Source organism: Marmota marmota, unplaced genomic scaffold (genome assembly GCF_001458135.2).
Source record: "Marmota marmota marmota unplaced genomic scaffold, marMar, whole genome shotgun sequence".
NCBI classification, from domain to species: Eukaryota; Metazoa; Chordata; class Mammalia; order Rodentia; family Sciuridae; genus Marmota; species Marmota marmota.
In genome coordinates this window covers 83795219-83822391 of record NW_026000026.1, presented here as the reverse complement: position 1 = coordinate 83822391, position 27173 = coordinate 83795219, and the positions used below count along the sequence as shown (strand labels likewise).

The 27173-nt window shown below is 35.4% G+C and overlaps 1 protein-coding gene across 1 annotated transcript in view; it reads right to left on the bottom strand.

Annotated features, from left to right (window-relative positions):
• Positions 1-27173, bottom strand: part of Fbn2 (fibrillin 2) — a 232106-nt gene that overhangs the window by 119913 nt on the left and 85020 nt on the right. The window contains exon 11 of the mRNA XM_015500761.2: positions 2416-2541. Within this exon, the coding sequence (XP_015356247.2) occupies positions 2416-2541 (126 nt within the window). The remainder of the gene's footprint in view (positions 1-2415; positions 2542-27173) is intronic.

Sequence of the window (27173 nt, the reverse complement as noted above, 5' to 3'; positions counted from 1 at the left end):
TAAGAAAACAGACTCAAAATTTTGAGAATCAAAGACAAAAATCTTCTACACATTAAAACGTGGTATTTATGTTTTTCCTCACACATGGAAAATATACTTATTCCAAGTGTAACATAGTTATTCCAAAAACATTGAAGCTGATTCATTTCAACATTGGCTTTCTAGATTTTTAGTCATTCTCAGGGATTTAACTCTGTTCCTAATAGTATGATGTAAACATGAGATGAATGAGACTCTGACTAGTTCAGGACTCAGTTTCTGAAGCTCCAGCCAGGTGCTGCCTTCTGAGCAAACAGGACCATAACCCAGTGCCACACTGTCATGTCCAACTAGATGCCAAATGATGCAAGCAGTTACTAACAAACAGGGAGGTCCTGCATTCAATATCATCTCATTCATTCATTTGTTGGTTTTACTATTCATTCAGAAAAAAAAATGTCCTGAGCACAAAATTCATTCAAGATGTGACATGAGGCCCAGAATGCACTAAGCTGTGTGAGGCAGGATACAATGGTTTCAGTCTGGCCAGTGAGGAAAACACAAGTGTGTGTGATGCTACAAAATGTCCTGAAATGAGAGGGGTGAAAAACATCATGGAAGGGCCTGGCTAATTTTGCCTAAGAAGAAAATCTGGATTAGGTAGGAATATCTATAAAAAAAATTATACCAATTGGAGACTTAAAGAATGAGTTGGATTTTAATGAGCATAGAAGGAGAGAACCACGATGCTTCAGGCAGAAGGGGCATCGTGGGCAAAGGCATGGAGGTGTGGGCTTGTGCAGTATGAGAGAGAGTGTGAGGTCCCAAGTATAGAAATGAGTCCTGAGGCTGGGCTTGGTTATGAAGGATTATGAATGTCTAGGTGAACTCAGGACTTTACAGAGGCAAGAGAAAAAAGGAGTTTATCATAACTTTGTGAGACAAACAAATGGTATTATATAAAAAAATTCAGAATATCTTGGGTCTAATGTAGACATATTCTTTTCCTCCTCCTCTTAATAATAATGTGGAATATTTTATTGAACACTCAATTGGAAGAAACTCCAAGAGAAAGAGATCAGTAGCTTTCCTGAGGAAACAGAGCTCTGAGATAATGAAAGAATGAAGATATCCAGTGTCTGATATATACACGGTCTTTATAAACAATAGCTGTTATTTTTACTATCACTACTGTTGTTTCCTTTATTACTGCCATTGCTACTCTTCCACTATTACTTATGATGACAGTATGGTATTCTGAAGGCCCCACCTACATCTCTCGTGTTCACTGTTGGATGGTCGTCCCCAGCATAATGCCTGGCATATCAGTATATTTTATTAAACCAATTCAGGTCACAGTCCTTGTATTGGTGGCACAGGTCTTCTAGTGGACCAAGCAAGTCCATCCTTGGGTACTAAATAAATTCTCTAATTTCTCCACTATGTGAATCTTCAGATCCTCTAAAGAGAACTGTGTATTTCTCTTCTTCTCTTTCTAACTACTCTCAGCCTAAAATTATAATTGACTAGTCTGAAAGTTCAGGAAGAGAAATGGGAGAGCAGCAGCTCACTCTGCCATGATCATCAAAGGACTTTCAGTCTCTGTGCTCACAATAAGACAAAGTGTAGCCAGGCGCTGTGGCTCATGCTTGTAAATCCCAGTGACTCAGGAAGCTGAGGCAGGAGGATCACAAGTTCAAAACCGGCCTCAGCAACTTGGCAAGGTCCTATGCAACCTACCAAGACCCTGTCTCAAATTTTAAAAAAAGAAAAAGAAAATAAAAAGAAAAAGGGATTGGGAATATGGTACTCAGTGGTTAAGTGCCTCTTAGTTCAGTGGTAAGAGCCTCCCAGTTCAATTTGCCAATACAAAAAGAAGAAGAAAAATACAGAAGTCTAAGGCTTGCTCAATGATGAATGGACCACACTATGACTAAGAAGTACTGTTTGATTTTTCTGAACAAAGGAGAACAGACAAATGTATTTGGCTTTAATCTGAATATGCTTAAAACACAAAATTAGAGGTGTCAATTTCTTTTTTCATAATCACTATTTTTACTAGAATAAACAAGCTCTAAGTAAATAGATGTTGACTGCATTCATGATTCATACCAACAAAAGAACCTTTAATTACTACATTCTGTCTCCCAAAGCAGATTTTGAAAATGTTTCTCATGCTTTTGTGTCTGTAATGCTGGGCAAGAGCAATGTCTCGAGGAAGTCTGTCTTTATTCCCCAAATGATTTTGACAACCCAAACCCTTCTAAAACTGAAGTCTTTGCAAAGAGTACCTGGTGTATCAGTCTCTCAATAGTGGTACCGTTTACTTTAAACAGCTCTTTCAATGGGTTGGTATCTTGCCATGGGCACACCTGTTTGAGCTGTTCTGTCATTATAAAGGAGCAGTGTATTGTGCCTTCAAAATTCCAGGCTTACCGATGCACCGAGAGCCATCTGTTGATGTTACGTATCCACGTGGACAAACACAAAAGTAGCTTCCCACGGTGTTGGAACATTCACCAGTTTCACATATCCCAGGAATGATGCTGCACTCATCAATGTCTAATCAAGGGAAGAAGGAGAAGATAATTGAGAAAGGGCTTCATGAAATAAGGGATTTTTTTTAAAAAAGAAAGAAAAAAGAGTATGAGAGCACTCATGGGTGATTAGGTCAGATCACATAACCCTGAAGATACTCTTATTTCAGGCCCTAAAGAATTTCTCACAGATATCTATGGGAACTCAGATGAAAGTCAACTCCCATGGCAGTAAAACAAGGCCAACTAAAGCAAAACTCTATATCCTTTTTCTCCCCCCAAATGCAATTTAAATTGGAAATAAGTAAAGATGTCAATGTTTTCATTTCTATTCTATGTCAACTAGGGAATTATCCTTCTAGAGCCCTTTGAAAAACACATACACAATTACATTTTAAAATATGGAATAATTACATTTGAAAAATTATAGCTGATGTTCACACTCATTATTTGAACCAATAGAGAGTAGCTGATTTTTTTTTTTCCTATTTGGCTTTGGGATATGTACTTCTATTTGAATAGGGGTATATCTGACATTCTGGGAATAACTTCAATCTAAAGTAATACAGGAACATGGCAAGGGGAAAACTTGGGAGGCTCTGGGAAGGGTCCAGTTTTCCTATTGTACCTCCCTGCACTTATCCATTTAGCTTACTCAATGTTCGGAATAGTCTATTTCCTTTCACATTAATGAAAGGTCTGCTTTCTTTTAAATTTTCCCTAAAGGAGAAAACCTGGCCATTTATATAAGCTTTAATGTACTTCTCTTCTAATCCAGTGAGCAGAGGGAGGTGGAAAGTCAAACAAAGCTGCAATTAGGTACATTGGGAGCTAATTGCTAATACATTTTAAAAGGAAATGAGCCATTGTGAGGAAAATCCAGCCAGGGCTGCTGGATTGTTGGCAGTCTTTTTTAAGAAACAGAGGTAGCAAAGACCAATGAATAGAAGGAACAATTATAAAAGCCATAAACATAGATAATTACTTAAAACTCCAAGTTTCTTTTCAGTTTTTTTCCTTTCAGTTGTATATTCATTGAGAATGTGTAAACTTAAAAGGCAGGAAAAAAATAATTACATTTTTATTGTAAATGCAAGGAAAGAAATTTAAACTCTCTGATTAAACAACATAGAGTTGAGGGGTGTTTGGCAATGCCATTCTTGCAACCCTCTATTCATTTTTCCCCCTATTTATACTCACAAGTCACTCTTGCCTACAAGCTGTGAATTAACTACGTGCATGTGTCTTCTTGGCATATTCTTTTAAAAACGTTACCAGGTTCAGACATTCTCTGAAATAATATCTTCATTTGAGGCTTAACAGTTAGCTGCTGAAGGCAGAGAGGTACAAATCAAAATCTACCAATGCCTCAAGAGAGATCAGAATTCTAACATGAATTGACTACATGAGAAGCAAATATATAATGTGGTGAAAAAGTTACCATCAGACTTAATCCAACAAAATGAAACCATGTGTGCGAAATTAGGACCTCCTGCATCCTGTGCTGCTGTCTCAGTGCAGCAGAGTTTAATGCAACTGAACATGGATCCAGCAGCAATGACACTAGAACAACTATACTGTAGTCACCAAATAAACACATCAATCACCTGGGGATAAGGAAGGCCAAAAAAATAAAATATCCCAAAACAGCAAGTCCCACAAAAGTGAAGGACCAAAACTTGCCTTTTTAGTCTCTTAAGCCTACAGGATTGATAAAAATTCTGGTTTTGTTTTTTTTTTTTTGGTATCAGGGGCATGCAACCATTGAGCCACATCTCCAGCTCTTTTTAAAAATATTTTATTTAGAGACAGGGTCTCACTTAATTGCTTAAGGCCTTGCTCAGTTACTGAGGCTGGCTCTGAACTTCTAATCCTCCTGCCTCACTCTTCCAAGCTGCTGGTATTACAGGTGAGAGACACTGTGTATGGCTGATTGAGGCAAATTCTTAAAAATTAGGAGAACACAAGTCCTTTGTTTATATGTTAACTATGATTTCCAGGCCTTTCTTTTCAGAATAAAGAATTTCTTTGTGCACTAATCTTAAATATCCTCCCTGACAACAAGAAGATGAGAAAATGGAAAGACATTTGACAGTTTCCATTTCTGGGAAAAATACCTGGGTCATAGAACAACACATGAAGTGATATTAAATTTGTAGTCTTGCTGTTAAATATTTTATTGTACAAAATCTCTGTGTTTTTCATGATTCTCCTTACAATGAAATAGGAACCTTAAAAGGTTTACTTTAAAATAACTGATATAAAAGGCTCTCAGAAAAGTATGTCAGAATCCTATATAAAAAATATGGATGCTTTTCAATTATTTTTGGGCTAGATGCCCCCCAAATTTTAAGAATTAAAAAGGTAGGTGCTCCAAAAACCTGATCAAATCCCCTATACCTCAATGAAGTTATGCCCAGTATTTGTCCATCAATTTAAATTTAGCATTAACACTTCTGTTCAGAAGGATGTGAGCACTTAGCTCTTTTGTATATTAGTTCTTCAAGAGCACATGTCATAATCAGATTTGGAATTACTATCTTCACAAATATGAAGCACATATTGCCTAGGTATAAACAAGTGTGCCTAATGATGACAAGGGTATTCGTGGGAAAAGTTCAGTGAAGTCTTAATGCTGGAATGGGTTGTTATCTGTGTTCTATACACCTAATGTGTTTCCAGTCACTTCCTCTGGAACTGGTTTGGAACTTTGGTCTGCAAATATCAGAAAAATGGATCCAAGCTGACATAAACCAGAAATTTAAATAGTTTTCACATCTGGAAGTCCAGAAGTAGCATGGATTTCAGGATTGGTTTAAGCCAATGTGTCCTGCTCATTTTCTCTGAAAAATACTCAGTAGTAGCCTGCTATGTTCTTACTTTATCTTTAGGCTGCTTTTCTCAATAGAGACAAAATGGCCATAGTAGGTTAGGCTGGACCTTTGACTGGGATATTTTAGAGGAGGAGAGGTCGTCTTTCTAGTGGCTCTCTCCTAAGAGGAAGAAAACTTTCTCCCAGAAGTCCCCAGCAAATCTTCCTTTTTGTCCCAATGTCTTGTACTGGGACACATGCCAATTTCTGAATGATTCCTCAGCCAGGAGAATGTACTGCTTGGCAGGGTCCCAGAGACCTGGACCAAGTACTGTGGCAAGTGGAAAGTAGTTAGCTTTAGACAAGTAAATAATAACAAAAAACAGTGACTAGAGACCAGTGATTCTGAAAATATGGCAGAATTGAAGAACAGGAAGTATAGAATGGTGGAAAATGATGGACAATAAGCATAGCTTCTTAAGCATTTGCCAAATCCTGAAGAGCCATTCCAAGGACTGTGGCTTATATTCTGAAGAGATGGATGTTGGCCTGGAAGGAACTTAAATGAACAAATTATTACATAAGCAAATCGATATCATAAGAAGACAATCTCTGTGTTTAATAGATGAAATGATGACAGTTTAGGGATAAATGCTTTGACCTGAAGTTAAGCTTTACAATAAGGAAGAGAACACATTGAAAAGATCATTAGAGAAATCAACAAGACTTTGTCACTGGACTCAGACATGTAGCTTGATCAACAAAGTACCTGATGTAGTGCTATGAACAGAGAATGGGACATGGAGCAAAAATCCAATTTTGATGTTAAACTGAGTTGGACATTTTTGAACTTGAAATGTTTGAGAGAAACAGGCAAAAATCTCATCTGTACAGTCAAAAACCTGGGTATGAACTCAGCCAAGAGGTAAATTCTAAAGATGTACTTGTGTGGTTTATCACGAAGTATAGGGATCACATTTGATGTTGCAGTAATCGATGAGATTTCCAAGAAGATAGCTGAATTTAAGAAGAGGCCATGAGGACCATCAATATTTAAGGAAAATCACAGGAAGAAAATAGGGCATTGGAGACTGGGAAGGAAAGAAATGTGCAGGGAAGAGCATACGAATGGAGACGAAGGAAGAGCACTGTGAAAAGGAGAGGGTCGCCAGGTATGCCATGGAAAGGTGAAGGCACAGAGGAGCTGTAAAGTGTCTGGAGATCTCAAGAATCGAAACACAGGTTTTTAGAAAAAGAAAGCTAGATCTGAACAAAACCATCTGACGGATTTCTGACTGCCAAACCACATAATCTCATATTTGTCAACCAACATTTACAATGATTGAAAATCTTACTCTGAGCAGGATATAACAAATAATTTGGTAATAGTGTGATATCAGATGTCACTCAATTCTAACAACACTACTCTAGAGATGCTATTAATTCTAACAGGTTCACGTCACACGTAGAAGCAGTCCATGTCACACTCATGTTACAAAGGACTTGGTACAAATAAAACAAGAAATTTTGTTTCATATAGTGTTCTCAGAATATTTTCCTTCTATCATGGCCAAGGAATGATGCATATCAGGCATATTCTGTACATTTGTGTGTATGTGTGTGTGTGTAGTTAGAAGTAAATATAATTCTGTTATATCTTGAATTTATACTTAGTCACATATTTGCTGTTTTGACATTAGGAAAATTCATGACTGAAGTGCTGAATGCAATAAATTGCTATTTTAAGCTTTTCTATGTATGATACAGTAAGTTATATGGAACCGTGAGGTTTAATTTCCCCTTTTCAGATCTGAACGTATGATGAATCTTCAGAATTTTGTTGTATATCTGTAAAGAACTTTATTGTGATAAAATGTGTATACTATATAATTCACTGACTTGAAGTGCACAATTCAGTTTTTTAATATACTCACAGGATTGTACAATCATCGCTATAACATAATTTTGGAACATTTTCATCACTCCAAAAGAAATTTTACCCCATAAGCAATCACTCTTCTTATCTTCCTCCAAGCCTGATGCTGTACATTCGTCAATTCTGTGCATTTCCTATCTATGATATCATACCACAGGCAGTCTTTTGTGATTGGGTGCTTCCACTTAGTATGTTTGCAAGGTTCATCCATGTTATAATGCGATAAGTACTTCAATCCTTTTTACTAGTGAATAATATTCTGCTGTATGAATTAACTACAGTTTACTTATCCTTTGACGTTTGATGAATACTTAGGTGATTTCCATTTTTTTAGCTATCATAAACAGTCACCATGAACTTTCAAGTACTAATTCTGTGTTGTCTTATGCTTATCTCTATCAGGTTGTACACCTAGTGTGGAACTTTTGAGTCATATAGTAAGTCTGTTTAGCTTGTTGAGGAACTGACAAACTATTTTCAAATTAGCTGTACTGTTTTACATTCCCACCAGCAATGTATGAGGGTCCCAAAGAACATTCTTTATTATATTTGTTCTCTCTCTCTCTTTTTAGTTGAGTGTGCAAGTGGTACCACATTGTTCTTTGGTTTTCATCTTCCTCATGACTAATGATGAACACCACAACTATTATCCTTCTGTAGAGTCTTTGGAGAGAAGTATCCATTTATTTCCTTTGCCCATTGTATTTTTTAGTTATTTGTCTTTTTAAAATAAGTTGTAAGAGCTCTTTATTCAAGTCCCTTAACTGATGTTTTATTTGTATATGAGCTGTAGAACTAGGTTTACAATCTTTGTAAAAATGAAATCTGGGAGTTTGACAGGAACTGTGTTGCATCTGAACATCAATATGGACAGAACTGCCATCTTAACAATATTATGACTTCCCATCTATAAAGATAGGCTATTTTTCCTTTTAATAGACCTTCTTTAATTTCTTATAGCAATATTTCCAGCTTTCAGTGTGCCCATCTCTTAATTAGTGTTAAAATTTATTTTTAAGCACTTTTTTCCTTTAAAGTGCTTATTTATTCTTTGTTCTTTAAATGAAATTCTTATAAATTAAATTCTTTTCTTAATTTCATTTTCAGAATGTTCACTTGGTGCATACAAAGTAAAATTCATTTTGTATACTGATCTTGAAGTGCAGCCTTGTTAAACTCACTTGTTGGTTCTAATACCATTTTATAGTCTGTTCACTTCAGTTGATACCTTATCTACTAACTGTATGTCATCTGTAAATAGAGATATAGTAGTCCCCTTTTATCTGTGTTTCTGCCTTCTGTGGTTTTAGTAACTCATGCTCAAAAAAATGATCCCAAAAATGTAAAATGAAAAATTCCAGAAATAGTCTTTCATAAGTTTTAAAGTGTGTGCCACTGTGAGTAGCACGAGGAAATCTTACACCCCACTTGCTGATCATACCTTTGATCAGCATATCAATGCTATATATGGTACCCATCTATTAATCTTTTACTAGCCCTGTGTTTAAGTAGCTCCTATTTTACTTAATGGCCCCAAAGTGAATGAGTAGTGCACCTAATAGCTATGCCTAATTTATAAATTGGATTTTATCACAGTTATTAACTATGGTTTCAGGCTTTCACTGCAGGCTTGGAGTATATGCCTTGAAGATAAGGGGAGACTCTTTAGTTTCACTTCTTCCTTTCCAGTCTGGATACAATGTACTTCCTTCTCTTACCTAACTGGAACCTCTAGCCCAATGCTGAATAGTAGAATGTGGACAGACATCTTGTTTTGTTCCTGATCTTAGGGACACTATTAATTCTTTTGCTATGAAGTATGATGTTGACTGTAGTTTTTCATAGATGCTCTTTATCAAGGTGAGGAAGTTCCTTTCTCTTCCTAATTTTGGGGTCATTTTAACTATGAAAGGATGGCATTTGTTTCACATGGTTTCCTGCATTTATTGACATGATCCTGGCTTTTGTTCTTTATTCTTACCTACACATTATATTGATTGAGTTACAGATGCTGAGCCAATTTTGCATCCCTGGCATAGATTTCAACTGATAATGAAGGGTAAATCCTTTTTTATGGAGCCAGATTTGACAACTGACAATGACATATAATATATTTTTTTTTACATTGGGGTGCATTTCTTTTAATTTCCAGAGATTTTAAATAATGCATTTTTAAAACTTTTAAAAAATGTAGTTTACCAGTCAAATTCTTGTGTGGCTAGGTCAAGCTCTAATGAGACTTTTATTTACATTCAGGAAGCCCGGCCCTCCAAGCTGTGACTTTTTAAACTGAATTCAGGTTCTCTGAACCATTAATCATTAAAGATCTTACTGATTACATTGTTATTGCAACCAAGAAATCTGATATATTAACTTCCTTAGTCTAGCTGACCAATTAGCATACAATTTTTTTCCTTATATACAATTTATTTGTGGGAAGGGGGACAAATACAATCCTTAGAATCTTTGTGTGCATTTTTTCCAGTAGAATATGCATATACATAAAATTGGAAGGACACTGTAAGTTGGAAGGACACTGTTTTACCTTCAGTTCTAATTGATAATATGGGCTTTATCTGCTATTCTATAATATGTATTTTTTTAAATGTGGAATCAGACAAAATTTAAATAAACATGGAAAATTTAGCTTATTGATGATAACTAGCTTTTAAAGGTGTAATTTCTCAAATAATTTGGCTTAAATAAAGAGAAGTAATAATTGTACTTTTGGCAAAGACATCAGTCAATGGTGATAAAAAAAACAGGGCTGAGTTAAGAACAGGGGACAGGAGAGGCAATGACATCATCTAAGGTCTTGGTTAATGAGGATAGGAGTATGAGAAAAATGGATGATACAAGAATACCCCAAAAGCAAAAGCAAAAGCAAGAGTAAGAGAAAGGGACAGTAAGTCTCCATTATAAGCTAATATTGATAAAATTAGAAAAGTTAAAAAATTTTGCAGAAAATTCATAGTTTCATCATTAACATCCTGAGTTATTAATATCTAAAAATAGCTGAAAGTCTAGGGTGGATCCCTGGAAGGTGACTGACATCTATGGATACAAACAGTTGAAACCATCATTGTGGATAAAATCAGTAGGATGAGAATATAAAGTGATGAGAAGCAGAGACCACAATAGAAGAGAAAATTTTACAAACAATTACTATGAGCATGTATTCATTTGAGAAAAGAGAAGTGAAGACAAAGAGAGGGTTAAGAGAGGTCACCAGGATTGCTGAAAAGCTATTCAAATTTTAAGGAAGTCAAATAGTGACAGGCAGAATAATGAGCACCCATGATGTCATTCCTGCAACCTGGGAATATGTCAGTTTACATGATCAAACGGGATTTTAGTTGCTATTCAGCTAATCTCCAGATGTAGAGATGACCCTATTGCCAACTCCAATGTAATCACAAGTGCCAGATTCAGAGGGAGATTTGCAGATGCTGCACTGCTAGCTGCAAAGATGGAAGGGGCCACAAGCCAAGGAATGAGAGCTGCTTCTAGAAGCTGGGAGAAAAAAAAATTGTATATTCCCTAAATTCATAAGGCACATAGGCCTGCAGATGCCTTGATTTCAGCCCAATGAGACCCATGTCTGACTTCAGACTTCTAGAACTAGAAGAGCACAAGTCTGTGTCATTTTAAGTCATTAAATTTGTGGTAACAAGTTCAGGCAGCAATAGGAAACTAATATGCTAAGGAAATATATTTAAGAAGAAATAGGGTAATCTCTAAGAGAAAATGCCATCAGAAATTCTAGAAAACAAAGGCAATGTTAAGAAAGAAAAATCATTACATCTTGAGGAACTTGAGATGACTGGTACAGAACAGGTTTTTAGGAAACTTTACAGTGAAGAGAGTCAGAGAATAATAATATAATGAGAGATGGTTAAAGACATGGAGAAGAGGATTTGTGCTGATGTGTCCAAGGATGAACTTGGCTACAGGTAAAGTGGAAGAGACACAAGCTATGAACTAATAATGGCAAATTTCAAAGCTGCACAGACAGATGATGGAATTAAGCAAAGAGCTAGAGCAGGTATCTCTGAAAAAAATTGGAAGATATTCATCAAATATAGGAAAAAGGGGAAATGAAGACATAGCAATAGAGGAAATTTGAGCTGTGTAAGTTCATATCAGATATCTTCAGTCTTTCCAATAGAGTCAAAAATAGAACAGATGTTACAAAACCTTAATGTGGTAAAGAATCACCTGGGCAGATATTAAAAATGCAGATTTTGAGTTTCAATCAAGATGCTTTACTCTTCCCATTCTGTTCCAAACACACAGCACTGACAGATTACATGAACAAGAGAGTTGGGGCTGTAGCTCAGTGGTAGAGTATTTGCCTCACATGCACAAGGTCCTGGGTTCCATCTCCAGCATCACAAGGAAAAAATACGAAGCTTCATCAACTGAATCAATTTTTTTTAAATGGGAGGGGAGGGGCTGGGGTTGTGGCTCAGCAGTAGAGCGCTGGCCTCGCGCGTGCAAGGCCCTGGGTTCCATCCTCAGCACCACATAAAAATAAATAAATAAAGGTATTGTGTCCAACTACAACTAAAAACTAAATATTTTTTTAAATGGGAGGAGAGAGAGCTAATTTCAAAATACAAGAAAAAAAAATTTCTTGGTCCAGAAATAAGATTGCAAGGCAGCAAGCTGAGCTGCACTCTTTCCCCAGAAGCTGGCAGTGGTGGCTAGCATCCACGACTGTACCTGATGACAATATGGAGTGAGAGAGCCACAGCAGGAACAGTGTAGGGTGCAGGGGGAAGGAAGGGAAGAGGGCCAGGAAAGACTTCCAAGGCAAAGTGACAGTTAAACTGAAACAGATAAACAGGCTTACAACAAGCCAGGAAAATGAAATGGAATAGTGACTTCCAGGCAAAGGAAAGAGGCTGCACAAAGGCAAGGCAAGAATTCTCTAGCTGATGAACTAAGTAAGTGTTACTGTGTGGAAAAAGTGAGTGGAAAGAAGTGAGGTTAGAGAGGTAAGCAGAGAATGAATCATGTAGGATCTTTATCCTGAGAATAGGGGATCCAAATAGGAGTGGCATGATCAAACTTACAACCTAGATAGATCACTGTGGTTGCCTTGTGAAGAAGAGGTTGCAGAGAAAGATGTAGGCGACCCTAAAGAAAGCTATCTTAGTAATGCAAAAGAGAGACAATAATGATAAAGGCAGAGAAGTAAATGAATTCAAAACAGATTTAGGAAGTAGAATACATTCAAACATTTTGGTGATAAAAGGGTTGAGCTGGACCTAGGTTTACGAGTTGGGCAAAAGAATTAATGGTGCCATTCCCTGCACTGGAGATCATGAAAATGATGGTAAGTTACCCACGGGGTGAGTGTAGTAGAACCAGGAACTGAGCCTGTGCCTGCTGAGATAACCATGGGGTGTTTACAGTATAACTGCCTGGCAAGTGGATGCATACAAAGGCAGGTCTTCCATGTTGGGAAGCCAACTGCACATGGATGATAGACTCTGCAGGGATGTTATCTTTTTAAACACTAATTTGGAGTAACTCAGGCATGAAGCAATGGTGGCAAGAGGCAGTTCCATCACAGTGCTTTTTAACATTACAACAATTGGAAAGCTATTTCTACTTCAAAATACACAAAAGCATAAAATTTACTGATAACATGGCCAAGAAAAATGCGATTCCATTTTCGGTCTACATCCCAAAATGATATTTTGGGGGAAGCATAGCCACTATATGGTTTTTCTTTTTGTCTGCCTTCCTGCACCCCAGACCCATCTATGTGTTTTACTCAGGGTGGGAACATGCTGGTACCCTTTGTTAATCCAAACTTAGGACACATGAAGACAAACTTTAAACACAGACTGTCAAGACAAGCAAGACTAAATTATTTACAAATTCTAAAATTCTGAAGACAACATGGTTGATGCTAAGCTTTTGTAGGAGGATACTTCTAACAACTGAGTGAAGCTGTTAAAACCACGTCTTTCAAAATCTTTCCCCCAATCCTCCCTGCCTATCATAATTGCCTTAAAATTTTTAAATAAATCCAGAAAAAGTAAATTGAAAGTCTCCCTTAATGTTGGGTAAAACCTAAAATTTCAGCAACATGAAAGTCAGGAAATTCCAAAGTTAAACTTACTATAACCATTTGAACTTGGCAAAGTTGCAAGAATTTAGTACTTTTTGTTCCCATTTTTCTCATTAAGCATCAGCACATTAAGGTATAAATATAAAACCTTGAGGATTTTTAAATGTATTTTGGCATAATTCAATAAGAAAATTAATTTATGAATCCTTGTTATTTTATTAATATGAATGGTACATTAAAGTCATTTATTTTGTCTTCTAAATAAATGGCATCAAGTGAAAAAGAAATCTGTTCCACATTCCACTAAAAATTACTAAAAATTATTAAATTCTGTGTTTTTTATACTTACTACCATAAAAGGAAATAAACTCAGTGAAAATGTTATAATCAGTCACTAACATTCATACCATGTGGAATTTTTATGAAGAAAGTTAATTTTTAAATTAGCACAATTGTATTTTTCTTAGTTTTTGTTGATTTTTTTAAAAAAGAATTTCCATAACAGGCAACATTTTACAAAGTCCAGCTTAAATTTAAAAAGTAGCTGCAAGTACACTGAATCACAGAAATACAGTGTGCATATGTATAAAATGAGGGTGTAAATGCTGTTATGAGTATGGAGAGGTCACTCCTAAGTCTCAGACTGCAAAATATACACTTTGATATTCTCAAGGAGGTGATGGAACTACATCAATCCGAGAGCCATTTACTAGCATTCTCTGCAATCCATCCATCCATCCGTCAATCAATCAATTCAGAATGGCTAATAGGATAACCTATCGATTCTGTGAGTGAAGCTCATCAGGACCACCTCCATTAGGACTTGAACTGGGTTACGTAGACATATTTGCCCTACGTATTGAATAACTACTTTACGGTACACCACAGTTGTTGCTTATCTATAACTAAGTCATCTCACAGATCTCATGGGTATTAACACAACTCGGCGATCTTCACTGAAGACCTGTCGTTTGAAATTCCCTGTTTTTTTTTTTTTTTAATTCCCTGTTTTTTAAATTACTCAGGCCTCCTGTCTGATGATTTATGCAAAAGTGAAACTTTTGCCTGTACACTCAATAGTTTCAGATTAACCAAGGGACTCTATGGTGACAGGTATTTTAAACTGCCAGGGTACAGACAGAAAGCAACTGTATTATTTCTCCCACTGCTCCTTCACACTTCTCTTGACAAGTTCTTTACTGAGCTTAGGAATTCTCAGGAAATTCCCATAGATTTTTCCCAGCTTTTTCAGATGAACAGAAGATCCACTCAAATCCAAAAATCCCAAAGCTCTCATCTTCCATTAAGTTAAAACATTTCCTCTTCCCAGCAGGGACTCCCTCAGGCATGAATGCCTTCAGTGAAGGAGGGGAATGGCTGACTTCTTTCCTTTTTCTCCCTCCCTAGCTAGCAGATACTATGAGCATATTCTAGGTTGCAGTGAGGAGGGCAGAGGACAGGGCTAGTAACAAAGATCTAACTGGGTGGGTCAAGATGTAATGCCATGGATCTTTTCTTTTTCTCCTTTGCTGGTTCTTTTTCATGTCCTGGACCTCTAAATGATGATGTTCTAAGGCTGAGCACTTAGACTTCTCTATTAAGATGGCTCCCTTGTTGATCTTGTCTAGCCTCAAGGCTTTAACTATCAACTATAAGCAGTACATATAGTATAGTAACATTCCTAAGTATTTATTGCCATCCTTGACCTTGCTCTTGAACTTGATTTAAACATACAACTACAAATGTCTATCTGATTGTTTAATAAGAATTAACTACCAACAACTGAGCTCCTGATAATTCTGTCCTCTGCTCTGTCCACCCACAGATGTTCTCCATCTCAGTTAATGGCAACTTCAACATTCTGGTTCCAAAACTTTGAAATTACTATTTCTTTTCCTCTCTTCCTCACAACTGATCTGCAACAAATTCTGCTGGCTCAACCTTCAAAATTTAACCACTTCTCATCACTTTTATGGAAAACTCTGTGGTCTGAGCTTCTATCAGAACTCACTTGGATCACTATAGCATCCTGCTAATTGGTCTCCATGCTTCCACATGAGTCTGCTGATTATCTGTTTTTACCATCCAACAGCTAGAGTAAACCATTGACAAAAAAAAAAAAAAGAAGAAGAAGAAGAAGAAGAAGAAGAAGAAGAAGAAGAAGAAGAAGAAGAAGAAGAAGAAGAATACTTTACTCCATTATTCAAAACCTCCAATGGCTCCCATCTCAAGAGCTCAAACTAAAGCCCAAAGTACTTATCATGTCCTGAAAAACTCACAAGACCTAGTACCAGGCTGCATCTCCAAATCCATCTTTTAGTCTCCTCACCTTCTGCTCCAGTCCCATAGACCTCCTAATGTCTCCTTAACACCTCTGCCAAGGACACTGCATTTGCTGGTCCACATCTGGAATTCTCTCCCCAGAGTTTATTCTTTCACCTCCTTCAGTTCTTCATTTGAATACCACCATGTCAATGACTTTCTTTGGTGCCTAATTTATAATTTCATACATGTATCAGCATTTTATAGGCTCTCACCCTGATTTATTTTTCTGATGTTTTATCACTTCTGACATAGAATAGATTTCACTTGTTCATTTTCCTTTGTCTCTATAAGTCAGCCTTCATGAGAGCAAGGATTTTGTTTTGTTTTGTTCATTGCTCTATCCTGATGGTCTAGAAGTATGCCAGGAACTCAATATTTCTCAAAGATTCTGGCATCAATGGTCTCTTGTGTGGCAGGTTCAAAATCTATAGTATCAATTCTTTTAGGAAACTTCCCAACTCTCAGAGCACTCGCCTCTCACGAATGATCCTAGGAGTACCTGCTCTACCTGATCTATATTGTAATTCTTTCTAAGATTTGTATTTTTATACAGGTTGGTGGTAAGCAGAACAATCTTTCTCCTCCTTTTTCCCCTTCTTCTCATACGTACTGCTCACCAGTTACATAGATGTTAAAGATAGCAATACATATAGGATAGTAACATTCCTAAAGGAACAACACAATCATAAATTATTGTCTTAAATGGGAATAGGGTCTAGAATACAATCTATTCATGAGACCCACACACTTTCTTGATTTCAGGTAGAAATACTACCAATCAACTAGCCACTACAAAATAAAGTGTTCATGTGTACTAGTACACAGGATTTATACAATATTATACTCTCTGAAAAAAAATGTTTGACTAAAAATACCGATATTTCATTCTGAAGACAAGAAGAAAAGAAGAAATATTTTAAGATTTTAAATCAAATTTTAAGTAAACATAAAAAAGTTACACTTCCTGTTTTTCTTTACTATTCAATTATGAAAATGTTTTTTCCCTATCATGGTAAATTAAGAAAAAGATTCCATATGAGAAGAAAACTTATGATAATCTAATTTTCAAATTGCTGTATCCTATGAGTTTATTACATTGGATTAATTTTCTAAGCCTCCAACTAAATTTTCACAGTATGGTTTTACTAAAGTATTGGATGAGAATATATATATATATATATATATATATATATATATATATATATATATATATATTTAGTAAACTTCAAATGTTTTGTATTGCAAAACATCTTTAAGGACTTCAAATCTGTCATGCTTAAAAATGAAATAAAACAAGAAAGCAACCTATCATATTTATTCCCAAATACCATTTGAGCATTTCTTTTTCAAAAAACTCCTTTTCTTTGAATTACCTATTAAGACATTTTCGTTGTTTTTCTACTGTTAGCCTTTTAAAAAAAATATTTCTAAGGGTTCCTTATTTTATCCTTTTGTCTTTAATATGCATTGCAAATATTTTTTGCTTTTTCCCATTTTTCTTTTGATATTCCTTTTGATATCTTTGCCATGTAAAAGTGGTTTTCTTTTTTTTAATTTTTTTCTTTCATTTTCTTTCCTTCTTTTTTCCTCTTCTTCTCCTTCTTCCTCTCTATTTCTCTCCTTTTTTTTCCTTTTTGGTACTGGGTATTGAAACCCAGGGGTGCATTACCACAGAGCCACATCGCAAGCCCTCTGCTTTGTTTTTCATTTTTTATTTTGAGACAGGGTCTTGCTAAATAGTGTAGGGCGGGCCTCACTAATTTGCTGAGGCTGGCCTCAAATCTGGGATCCTCCTCCCTCAGTCTTGCAAATCACTGAGATTACAGGAGTGTGCCACCACATGCAGCATTTTCAGATTTTTATGTAGTTAAATATATCAATTATTTTCTTCATGAATTCTGGATTTTTAATACAAAAATATTCTTATGTTTTATCATAGTACATTTACTATTTCATTTTTAAAAGTGAGTCTTATTTGTTATAATCAGCTAACTTCTTTATCATGTATTATGTTCACCTATTAAACATAACATTGATTTTAAAGCACTTTCTTGTCTATGTTTAAAACTGAATTTGTTTATTTCTAAGCCTAGAGTGGTAGTTTCAGAAAGAAGTTGTTATATTTTTGTTTCTCTTGTAAAATTATATTTTAAGAATACAATACTAATTGTGATAGCATGAACTTCTTTTTTCTTTAAGTGCCTCGTTGACTTCTGCCCCACACAGTATACAGATAGACACACAAAAGTAGAACAGCCTGGAACTATATTAATGTTGTTGAGAGAGTTTCCTGTCTTCTGAATTCAAGAATGACTAGGGTTCCAATGGAAGTCTAGATGGTGGTAGAGAAGATTAGAAAAAGCAATAATAGGGACAGGGTTGTGACTCAGTGGTAGAGCGTTCTCCTAGCATGTGTGAGGCACTGGGTTCGATCCTCAGCACCACGTAAAGAAACAAATAAACGAAATAGAAGGAGCAATAATACAAATAGAAAGAATAGAAGTAACAAATGAAGATAAGAAAGAAAGACCTAAAAAGACTAATAAAGCTCAATTTATTATGATATTCACAAACAATTCCTTTGTCTTTGGAGCTCTCTAGCAAACTTAATAGGAATCTTGAGGTCCTATTTGGCAACACTTATTTTTAGAAGTTGAGTAGCTATCTAATAATAATAATGACAAGTAATAGTAAATTTTACAATGTCATTTCTTAAAATCCAGTCATACCTCCCTACTTGTGGCTAAATTCTTGAAACATCTATATTACTTTTTACTTAATATACTTCTCTATATATATTCATTGTTTTATTTTAATGTAAATTTTGTTCTAATCAATAATATTTTCAGGAAAGACACACATGCACAGTTTTGATACACTAGTTTTTTTTTTCCTTAAAACATTTGAATGGATTATAAACTACTGAAAATTATTTGCCCATGGATCAACTAAAATCCAGTTACTAGGAAAACTGCAGTAGGATTAGACTGAGGTGAGACCACTGAAAATATAGGATAAGAATAGGGAAAACCATGAGCCCACTGCCTTTTTCTTAGAAGCTTTACTGGAATGCGTCCTCGCTCATTTGTTCACGTATTGTCTATGGTGGGTGCTGGAATACAGTGGCAGAGCCGATCTGTGATAAAGACAATGTAGAAAGCCAAAAATGCTTACTATCTGGTTCAGATCTAGAGGGGCTCCGCACTTAAGGTGCTCACAAGGATTCTGAGAATTCATTTCACTTTCAAGAAATGAAACCTAGAGCTCAGCACTTGGGTGAATTCAGATGTCACCTAGAAAATAATGTTCTAAAAGGAAGCCTACTTGCTCCAATAGAGGACTGGAAAAGGGATATATATCCTTGTGCAAATCTTAGGTGAAACTAAAACACTGAAGGATATACCAGTTTATGGTCTTTTCTTTCATAAGACTTCTTGTAACTACCACATAATAATGACTTAGATATAAACAAAATTTTACTGCGATTTTTAAAACAGATGAGAATACAATGAAAAGTTGTTTCACTTCTGTGTGACAGAACTTTCAAGGTATTGAAGCCCAAGCAGGAGAGGGGAATTATAGTTACATTTGTAATCACATGTAATCACAATTCTTAGCATTTCTAAGAATTCAGAAGATGAGACTATAGCTGAAAAATATGTTTGTGCTTCAGATTAGCATGAGCTATAACTAGTTAAATTAAGTCACATCAAACTTAATATAACAGCATATTGGTAAATAGTGCCCCAATTCTCCTCTGCCACTCACCAGAATTTCAGCCACGCTAGACAAAGCTACAGCTCAGCCTTTCATTTGTCCTATATTTGCTATTACTAGATGCTAGGGAAAAATAATCCTTGGATAGTTTTCATAATTAAACCAAAAAAGACATGTTAACGTATAAAATATGAAACCACAGCCCTCTAGGATAACTGAAGCTTATATAAAAACACAGTAACTCATTTAATTAGCATCTATATGACATTTTAAAAACTTACTATAATGAAACTAATTTATCTAAATTTTTTATTATCTGAAATAAGGGTTATTTAAAATAGATGTCTTCTGTACTTAAGACAGCCATACAGGTCCCTACCATACTCCAAAGGCTGCTTCAGAGTAAATCAGCAGCCCACAGACCTTCACAGAATTCTCAATGCCTAGTAGTGAATTAAGCATATGTAAGGCTGTAGGTGACCATACTTGCAAGAAATGCAATCCTGGATCAAGGTATTATATTTCCAGTTTTGTTACATTTTTACTTGACTATAGCAGGATATTTCTTTAGAGCAGAGCAGACTAATTTCCTTCAGGCAGTGAGCCATGGTAATTTGTGAGACAGCCCCTCCCATCTCTCTTTTCTCTTTTCCCTCTCTTTCTTTTATTTTGTAGTCAAGAAAAGTTAAAGATATACATATATACATGTGTACACACACACACACAACACATATACAATATGTATCTACATATGTATCTGTCTTGTCTTTCTAGATACATATTTATATATTTAAATATATCAATACTACAAAAACTACATATGTAAAGTATACACACAGATATCAGCAATTCATTTTGTTATTTTATATGGCCTGTACTAGTTTTTTTTTTCATTTTCACTATGAAACAGCAATTATTTGGCAAGCAAAATTAAAATTTAGTGAACAATTATGTAGCCAGCAAAATAAAGCCATTCATCAGTAAATAGTGGAGAAACATTTAAGTTCATATCTTATTCTTCCCTTAATAGCAAAGTTCAAAATGGTCATCTGATCCTTTCATTCCAGGCTGGAATAAGTTTTTCTATCATTAACACACCTAGTTCTATTTCTCTGAGAAAGGTGTTTTGGAGACTCTCAATTTTTCCGATGACTTTCAGCAGAAACTGAATTGCAAGAATCATGTGAATTACTTTACCATGCTTTTTTCTTTCGTATTTTTTTTAAAGGGATTTAAACATACAATGGCACTGGGGAAACAACACTGGCTCCCAACATTTGGGAAAATTTCCCTGAATCTAGTAAAGTGCAATTTCCTGACCACTGTCTTATGCTAAATGAATCAAGTCCTCTGGGTCTCAAAAGTCCCTTGCTATATAATTTGTGTGGAACTGGGGCAGAAGGAGTCAAGACAGGCTGAGACCAGTCAGGAATTAATGAATAATCTAAAATTCCTAGTTCTACTTCCCCTCATCAACATATGATGGATAATTTGTCATTGCCTGTTGATGCTTTTATCAAAATAGGCTCTCCGGCAGGTAAATCTTGTTATTCAATTTTTTGTTAGTTCTTTAAAAAATTATAACTTGGAAACTACTTTTCCTTATTGAAATTATCTGTAAGAACTTTCAATTTTTTTTCTGTGGCATCTTTGTCTAACAAATACACGAAGTGTTAAATGTTTTATCGTATCTAATATGCATGAAAACCTCAGGCAGAAATCACCTTTCTTGTGCCTCCTCTGAAGGTGCAGCTGCTGACAATGACAGCTCTAAAGGGTGTAGCTGAGCACCAGTCCTGATGAGCATCCCACTGGGGCTGTGGACACACTGCTCTCTTCCCTGTCATACTTTCTGAACTATATAAACTTAAATTGTCACTTCTCTCTACAAATTTTCTCTTATAGGTTAAAACTATAAAAAAATTAATTTGTACAAAAAGAAAGTTAAAATGTGATCTGGATGTTTCAAGTTTTAATTCCTGACCTAGATCAAAGCCTTCCTTTTTCTTTTTGTTGAATGATTTTTTTTAATATGTATTTTTTCAAAGACTTCATGGTCATATTGGTGATATTACCCACCGTGCCTCATATAAAGAACTCTTTCTCCTCTAGGCTTCCACAGGAAACTATGTGTGCAACTTTCCATTTTGTTTAGGTTGAAATTAAAGGAATGATGTTATTTTAGAACTCCCCATGAAATATTGCTGTCGGTTGACTAGAACTGTCCAGGTGGTGTCTAAGTTACTTAACACATGTGTTTCAATAGTGGAAGTCATTTGTGGGAAGAAACTAAAAATGTTTAGATTGGAAATTTCTGATAAGTATGCTAGAAAGTGATAAATGCTCATTTTGCTTTTCTGTCAGCTCCGGCTGCTGCTGGCTGTCCCTCTGGAGTCTCCATCACTCCACCCTGCTGGTCTTTCCTTCTTAGATGTGACAGTTCCATTTAGGAGACACAGAGGGGGCATCTAAAAGTCAGCTATATGATACAACTGTTACTAAGCCTTGCCCAATTGGTTTACAGAGGTCGAAATGCTTCCAATTTTTTTTTTCTTTTTGGTATTTCTATTTATTTATTTACTTATTTACTTAGCTATACATGATAGTAGAGTGTATCCTGACATATTATCCAATTTCCATTTTGGATTCAATACAAACTTCCAATGAATTTGCACTAAATTTCTAAAATTACTTAATACTTTGCTGTCTATCATAAAAATGATTCTTTACATCATAAAAATCACATTCTTTAATGCAAAGAATTTTTACTATCCATTCATCTGACTACAAGTCATTGTTTTTCATTTTTTTGATTTGGTAATGTATTTGCAGGATACAAAGTAAGAAAATTAGGCTGGGGCTTTCAGTGAGAAAGTCCTAGTCAACCATTTTCCACCTTCCATGGTACCAAATGACAGATTTTCTAGTGTTTTTTACAAAAAAATTCTATGCATAAATGAACAAATATAAACAAGAAAACATACACGCTTTTATCTTTTTATAAAAATGTCTTACAACTTACTTTTGTCAAGTTATATCTCAAACATGCTTTTATAGAAATACATAAGATCTCCACAATCTTTTTAAAAGGATGAACAGTTTCCCACTGTGTACATGTTTTGTAATTTAATCACAGTACAGTCTATTATTCTATATATGTTATTCACTGTATTTTGCTATTACAACAACAAAAAGGACCAAAGGAATAATCTTATTAAGTCCATCATTTATTAATTTAGTGTGAGCAGGATGCACTCCCAGAATTACAATTAATAAATTAAATGGCATTTATATTTGTAATTTTGATAGATAAAATAAAATTATATTCCTAACACATTTTTATATTGCCTATTGTTCAAACCCTTACCAATAGTTTGTCATTAGAATTTTTATGTTTATCAGAGGTAAAGAAAGAGATCTCAATTATGTTTTTATACTTCTTGTTGTATGTAGGATAAACATGCTTTAGTATATTCAGTAGTCCCTGGTATTTCCCTTGTTGTCAATGTTGTCACTTTACATCCTTGATTATTTTTATTAGATATTTTCTTATTGATTTGTAGATTTAAATTTTTTTTTTTTTTTTTTTTTTTTTTTAGGTGTAGATGGACACAACACAATGCCTTTAGTTTTATGTGGTGCTGAGGATGGAACTTGGGTCCGCCCGTGCTAGGCGAGCACTCTACCGCTGAGCCACAATCCCAGCCCAATTTGTAGAATTTCTTCACATATGAAATATCTGTCCTGATTTGTGTTAGGGGCTGCAAATATTTATCCAAGTTCATTATGTTTTTTGTCCTTCCTAGTAGTGCTTGTTTTTTTTTTCTTTTATTACCACAGAATTTATTTTATAGAGTTGAACTTACAAATCCATTCCACTCCATAGCTTTTAGGTCAGCAAAACATTAAGGTATGCTTTCTCAGATCTAGGACCATATAAATATTTTCATTATTACTTTTAACATCACTTTTTAAATTGATGTTTATATCTTTGATTCATTTAAAATTTATTTTGATATAACATGTGACATATAGATCCAAATTTAAAAAACACATCTAGAGTAGACCTCTATAAAACAATTGGGTGGGGCTTACTAACAGTTGTGTCTCCTAAATGGAAATGTCACATCTAAGAAGGAGAGACCATCAGGGTGGAGTGATGGAGACTCCAGAGGGACAGCCAGCAGCAGCTGAAGCTAACAGAAAGACGAAATTAGTATTTTGAAAAACAACATCTAGAGAAAATGCTTTCAATTTTTCTCCCTTTAGATGGGCACCAAAAACATATATTGGAGAAAAGACAGCCTCTTCAACAAATGGTGCTTGGAAAATTGGAAATCCATATGTAACAAAATGAAATTAAACCTCATTTTGAGGTTTAATTTATAATGCATAAAACTCAACTCAAAGTGGATCAAGGACCTAGAAATTAAATGAAAGGAATAAAAAGTAGGACCAAATCTCCATCATATCAGATGAGGTCCCAATTTCCTTAATAAGACTCCTATAGCACAAGAATTAAAATAAAAAAATCAATAAATGGATTGGATTCAAACTAAAAAACTTCTTCTCAGCAAAAGAAACAATCAGTGAAATGAACAGTGAGCCTACAGAATGGAAGCAAATCTTTACCACAAACGTATCAGATAGAGCACTAATCTCTAGGATATATAAAGTACTCAAAAACCTTAACACCAAAAAAAACAAATAACCCAATTAATAAATGGGCCAAGACAGTTTTTAAAAGAGGATATACAATCAATCAACAAATATATGAAAAAATGTTCAACATCTCTAGCAATTAGAGAAATGAAATTCAAAACTTCCATAAGATTCATCTCATTCCAGTCAGAATGGTAGCTATCAAGAATATAAACAATGATAAGTGTTGGCAAGGATGTAGGGAAAAAGGTACACTCATACATTGCTGGGTGGGACTGCAAATTGATGCAGCCAATATGGAAAACAATATGGAGATTTCTTGGAAAACTTGGAATGAAACCACCATTTGACCCAGCTATAACCACTCCTTAGTTTATACCCAAACGACTTAAAAACAGCATACTACAGGGACACAACCACATCAATGTTTGTAACAGCACAATTCACAATAGCTAAATTGTGGAACCAACCCAGATGCCCTTCAGTAGATGAATGGATAGGGAAACTTCGGTATATTTACAGTGAAATACTACTCAGCATTAAAAGAAAATAAAATCATGGCATTTGCAGGTAAATGGATAGACTTGGAGAATATAATGCTAATGAAGTAAGCCAATCCCACAAAACCAAAGGCCAAATGTTTTCTTTGATATGAGGATGCTGACTCATAATGGTGATGTGGGGTGGGAGTATGGGAGGAATGGAGGAACTTTAGATAGGGGAAAGGGGAGGGAGCAGAAGGGAGGAAGCATGGGGTTAAGAAAGACATGGAATGAGTTAGACATCATTACCCTCAGTACATGTGTGAAGACACGAATGGTGTGAAAATACTTTGTGTACAACCAGAGACTTGAAAAATTGTGCTCTATATGTGTAATATGAAATGAATTACATTCTGCTGTCATATATAACAAATTAGAATAAATAAATAATTTTAAAAAACCATCTAGAGACAGGTGCATGCCTTTAGTCCCAGCAACTTGGGAAGCTGAGGCAGGAGGATCCAAAGTTCAAGGACAGTCTTAGCAGTTTAGTGAGACTCTAAGCAATTTAGTGAGACCCTGTCTCAAAAATAAAAACAATTAAGAATGTAACTCAGTGGTTGAATACCCTGGGTTCAATCCCCATCACCAAAAACAAAAACAAAACAAAACAAATAACAACCAAAAAAAAAGCCATCTAGTCATCCATGGTTGTATAATTATGTTATCACTCATTTCATACTCTTTTCCCTTATTTATTTAAATACCACATATTTACATTCTTTTACTGTTATTTCTACTGTGTGCCTTTGTGCTATTTACATGTTAGTACCATAGTAATTAAAATATTTTGCTTTTAAAGATGTTTTAGCATCTAGAATGGCTAGTTTCCTAATTTTTTTTTTAAGCGCTGCTGTATCTTTTCATAGGAGTGGTAAGAGTACACTTGGCTACTCTGAAACCATTTTTTTAGATTATTGCTATTGATTCCTTACTGCAAACAAAGATGGAATTAGGTCAGTTTCTATTTCCTTACCCTTACTTTCATTTTCTTAAACCTGTAACTAAATTCTAAAGTTACACAGAATGGACTACTTTAGCACAGAGGTACAGAATAAATTTTCATTGTAATGAACAGAAAATATGACAAAAATCTATTTAGTGAATATCCAATACATCAGCCAGAGAGGCAGCAGAGCACACTTCAGAAAGAAAGGTTCAACTTTTTAAAGAATTGGTTCTCCTGGGCTAATCTCCCAAAGGCTCTATGGAAACTAGCTCAGTAGGAGGCTTAAACCAGCTAGGCAGAATGGCTTAAACCAGCTATGTAGGAGGCTTGAACCAGCTAGATAGGAGTGCCTCAATCAGGTAGAGGGCAGAGTTGCAACTGCAGCAAAAGAGACTCTGCCAACAAGTTCTATGAGCTTCATGAACATAAACAAACAAATGCACTTGTCACAAATCTCGAACAACAAAATGCTGTGTTGGGAGAACAAAGCTCAAGACTCTTCAGAATAAATTTAAAACAACCATCTGACACACTAAGAGCCACTGAAGGGAGATTTTCTAATACCTTGAGGCTCTCATATAAGCCAGGAAAGAAAAATTAGCTTAAGGAATGTCAAAGAAGATACAGTCTGGAAAAAGGGATCCTGAAGGACATCAGCACATACCTGTGCTTTATCCATGTGGACCGAACTTGAAATTAACAGATTTTATTTTCAAAGAGAATAATGCAGGACAGTCTTTAGAAGTATTGTTTCATTTCGTTTTGATGTGTTTTTTCTTCTCTTCTTCATTTAGATTAAGTGAATATTTAGATTAATACATATCTAAGTAAGGTAACCTTCTTTCTGGATGTGAAGACATGGTTGATTCCACCAAGAATCATTTTTCCTACTGTTATGACAGAATTAGGAAATGAGGTTATCGGAACCAAACTGGCCCAAGAGATATAAGACATGATTTTAGTGGGTATCATGAGAGGATTCATGGAATTTGGGCCTCTGAGTGAAGGGGGGACCCCCAGATTTTCCTTCACACACACACATAAAGAAAGGTGGGGGGTGCGTATACTCCTTTCAGCTTTGGTCTCAAATTTACAGCTTGCACAGTAGTCTTTACCTGACCATGGAGGGAAACAGTTTTATGGGAGAATCTACCAGATCAGTGATACAGAATACATTAAAGCCACATAACAGGTATCAACCTATATGTTTCAAACATTAAATTAGGAGATGAATGCCACCCATACCATTTCTTAAAACTTTAAAATACACAATATATGCTGATACAAATTTTCATCATACCAAGCCTTTCACCATAAGATTTCAGTTAAGAAGTCACTCCAATCAACAAGCAGGAGACAGTTCTCTTAGAAATAATTAGTGTCTACACGGGACCAAAAAGAACAATGACAAGAAGATCTAAAAACACAAAACTGCATTTCACATTTATGCTCTTGGTCTCTCAATGGCAGCCAGAGCAAAATAAAATTATTAAGATAATGAAACAATTGTCAGCTGAAGGAAAAATTCCCTTGCTGAAGGCCACTATTCTCTTTCCAAATACAATTTTAATCCTGAGCCCACATTTTGCTTTCCAAGACAGGATATCCTTTTGGATATTCTGCCCAAGA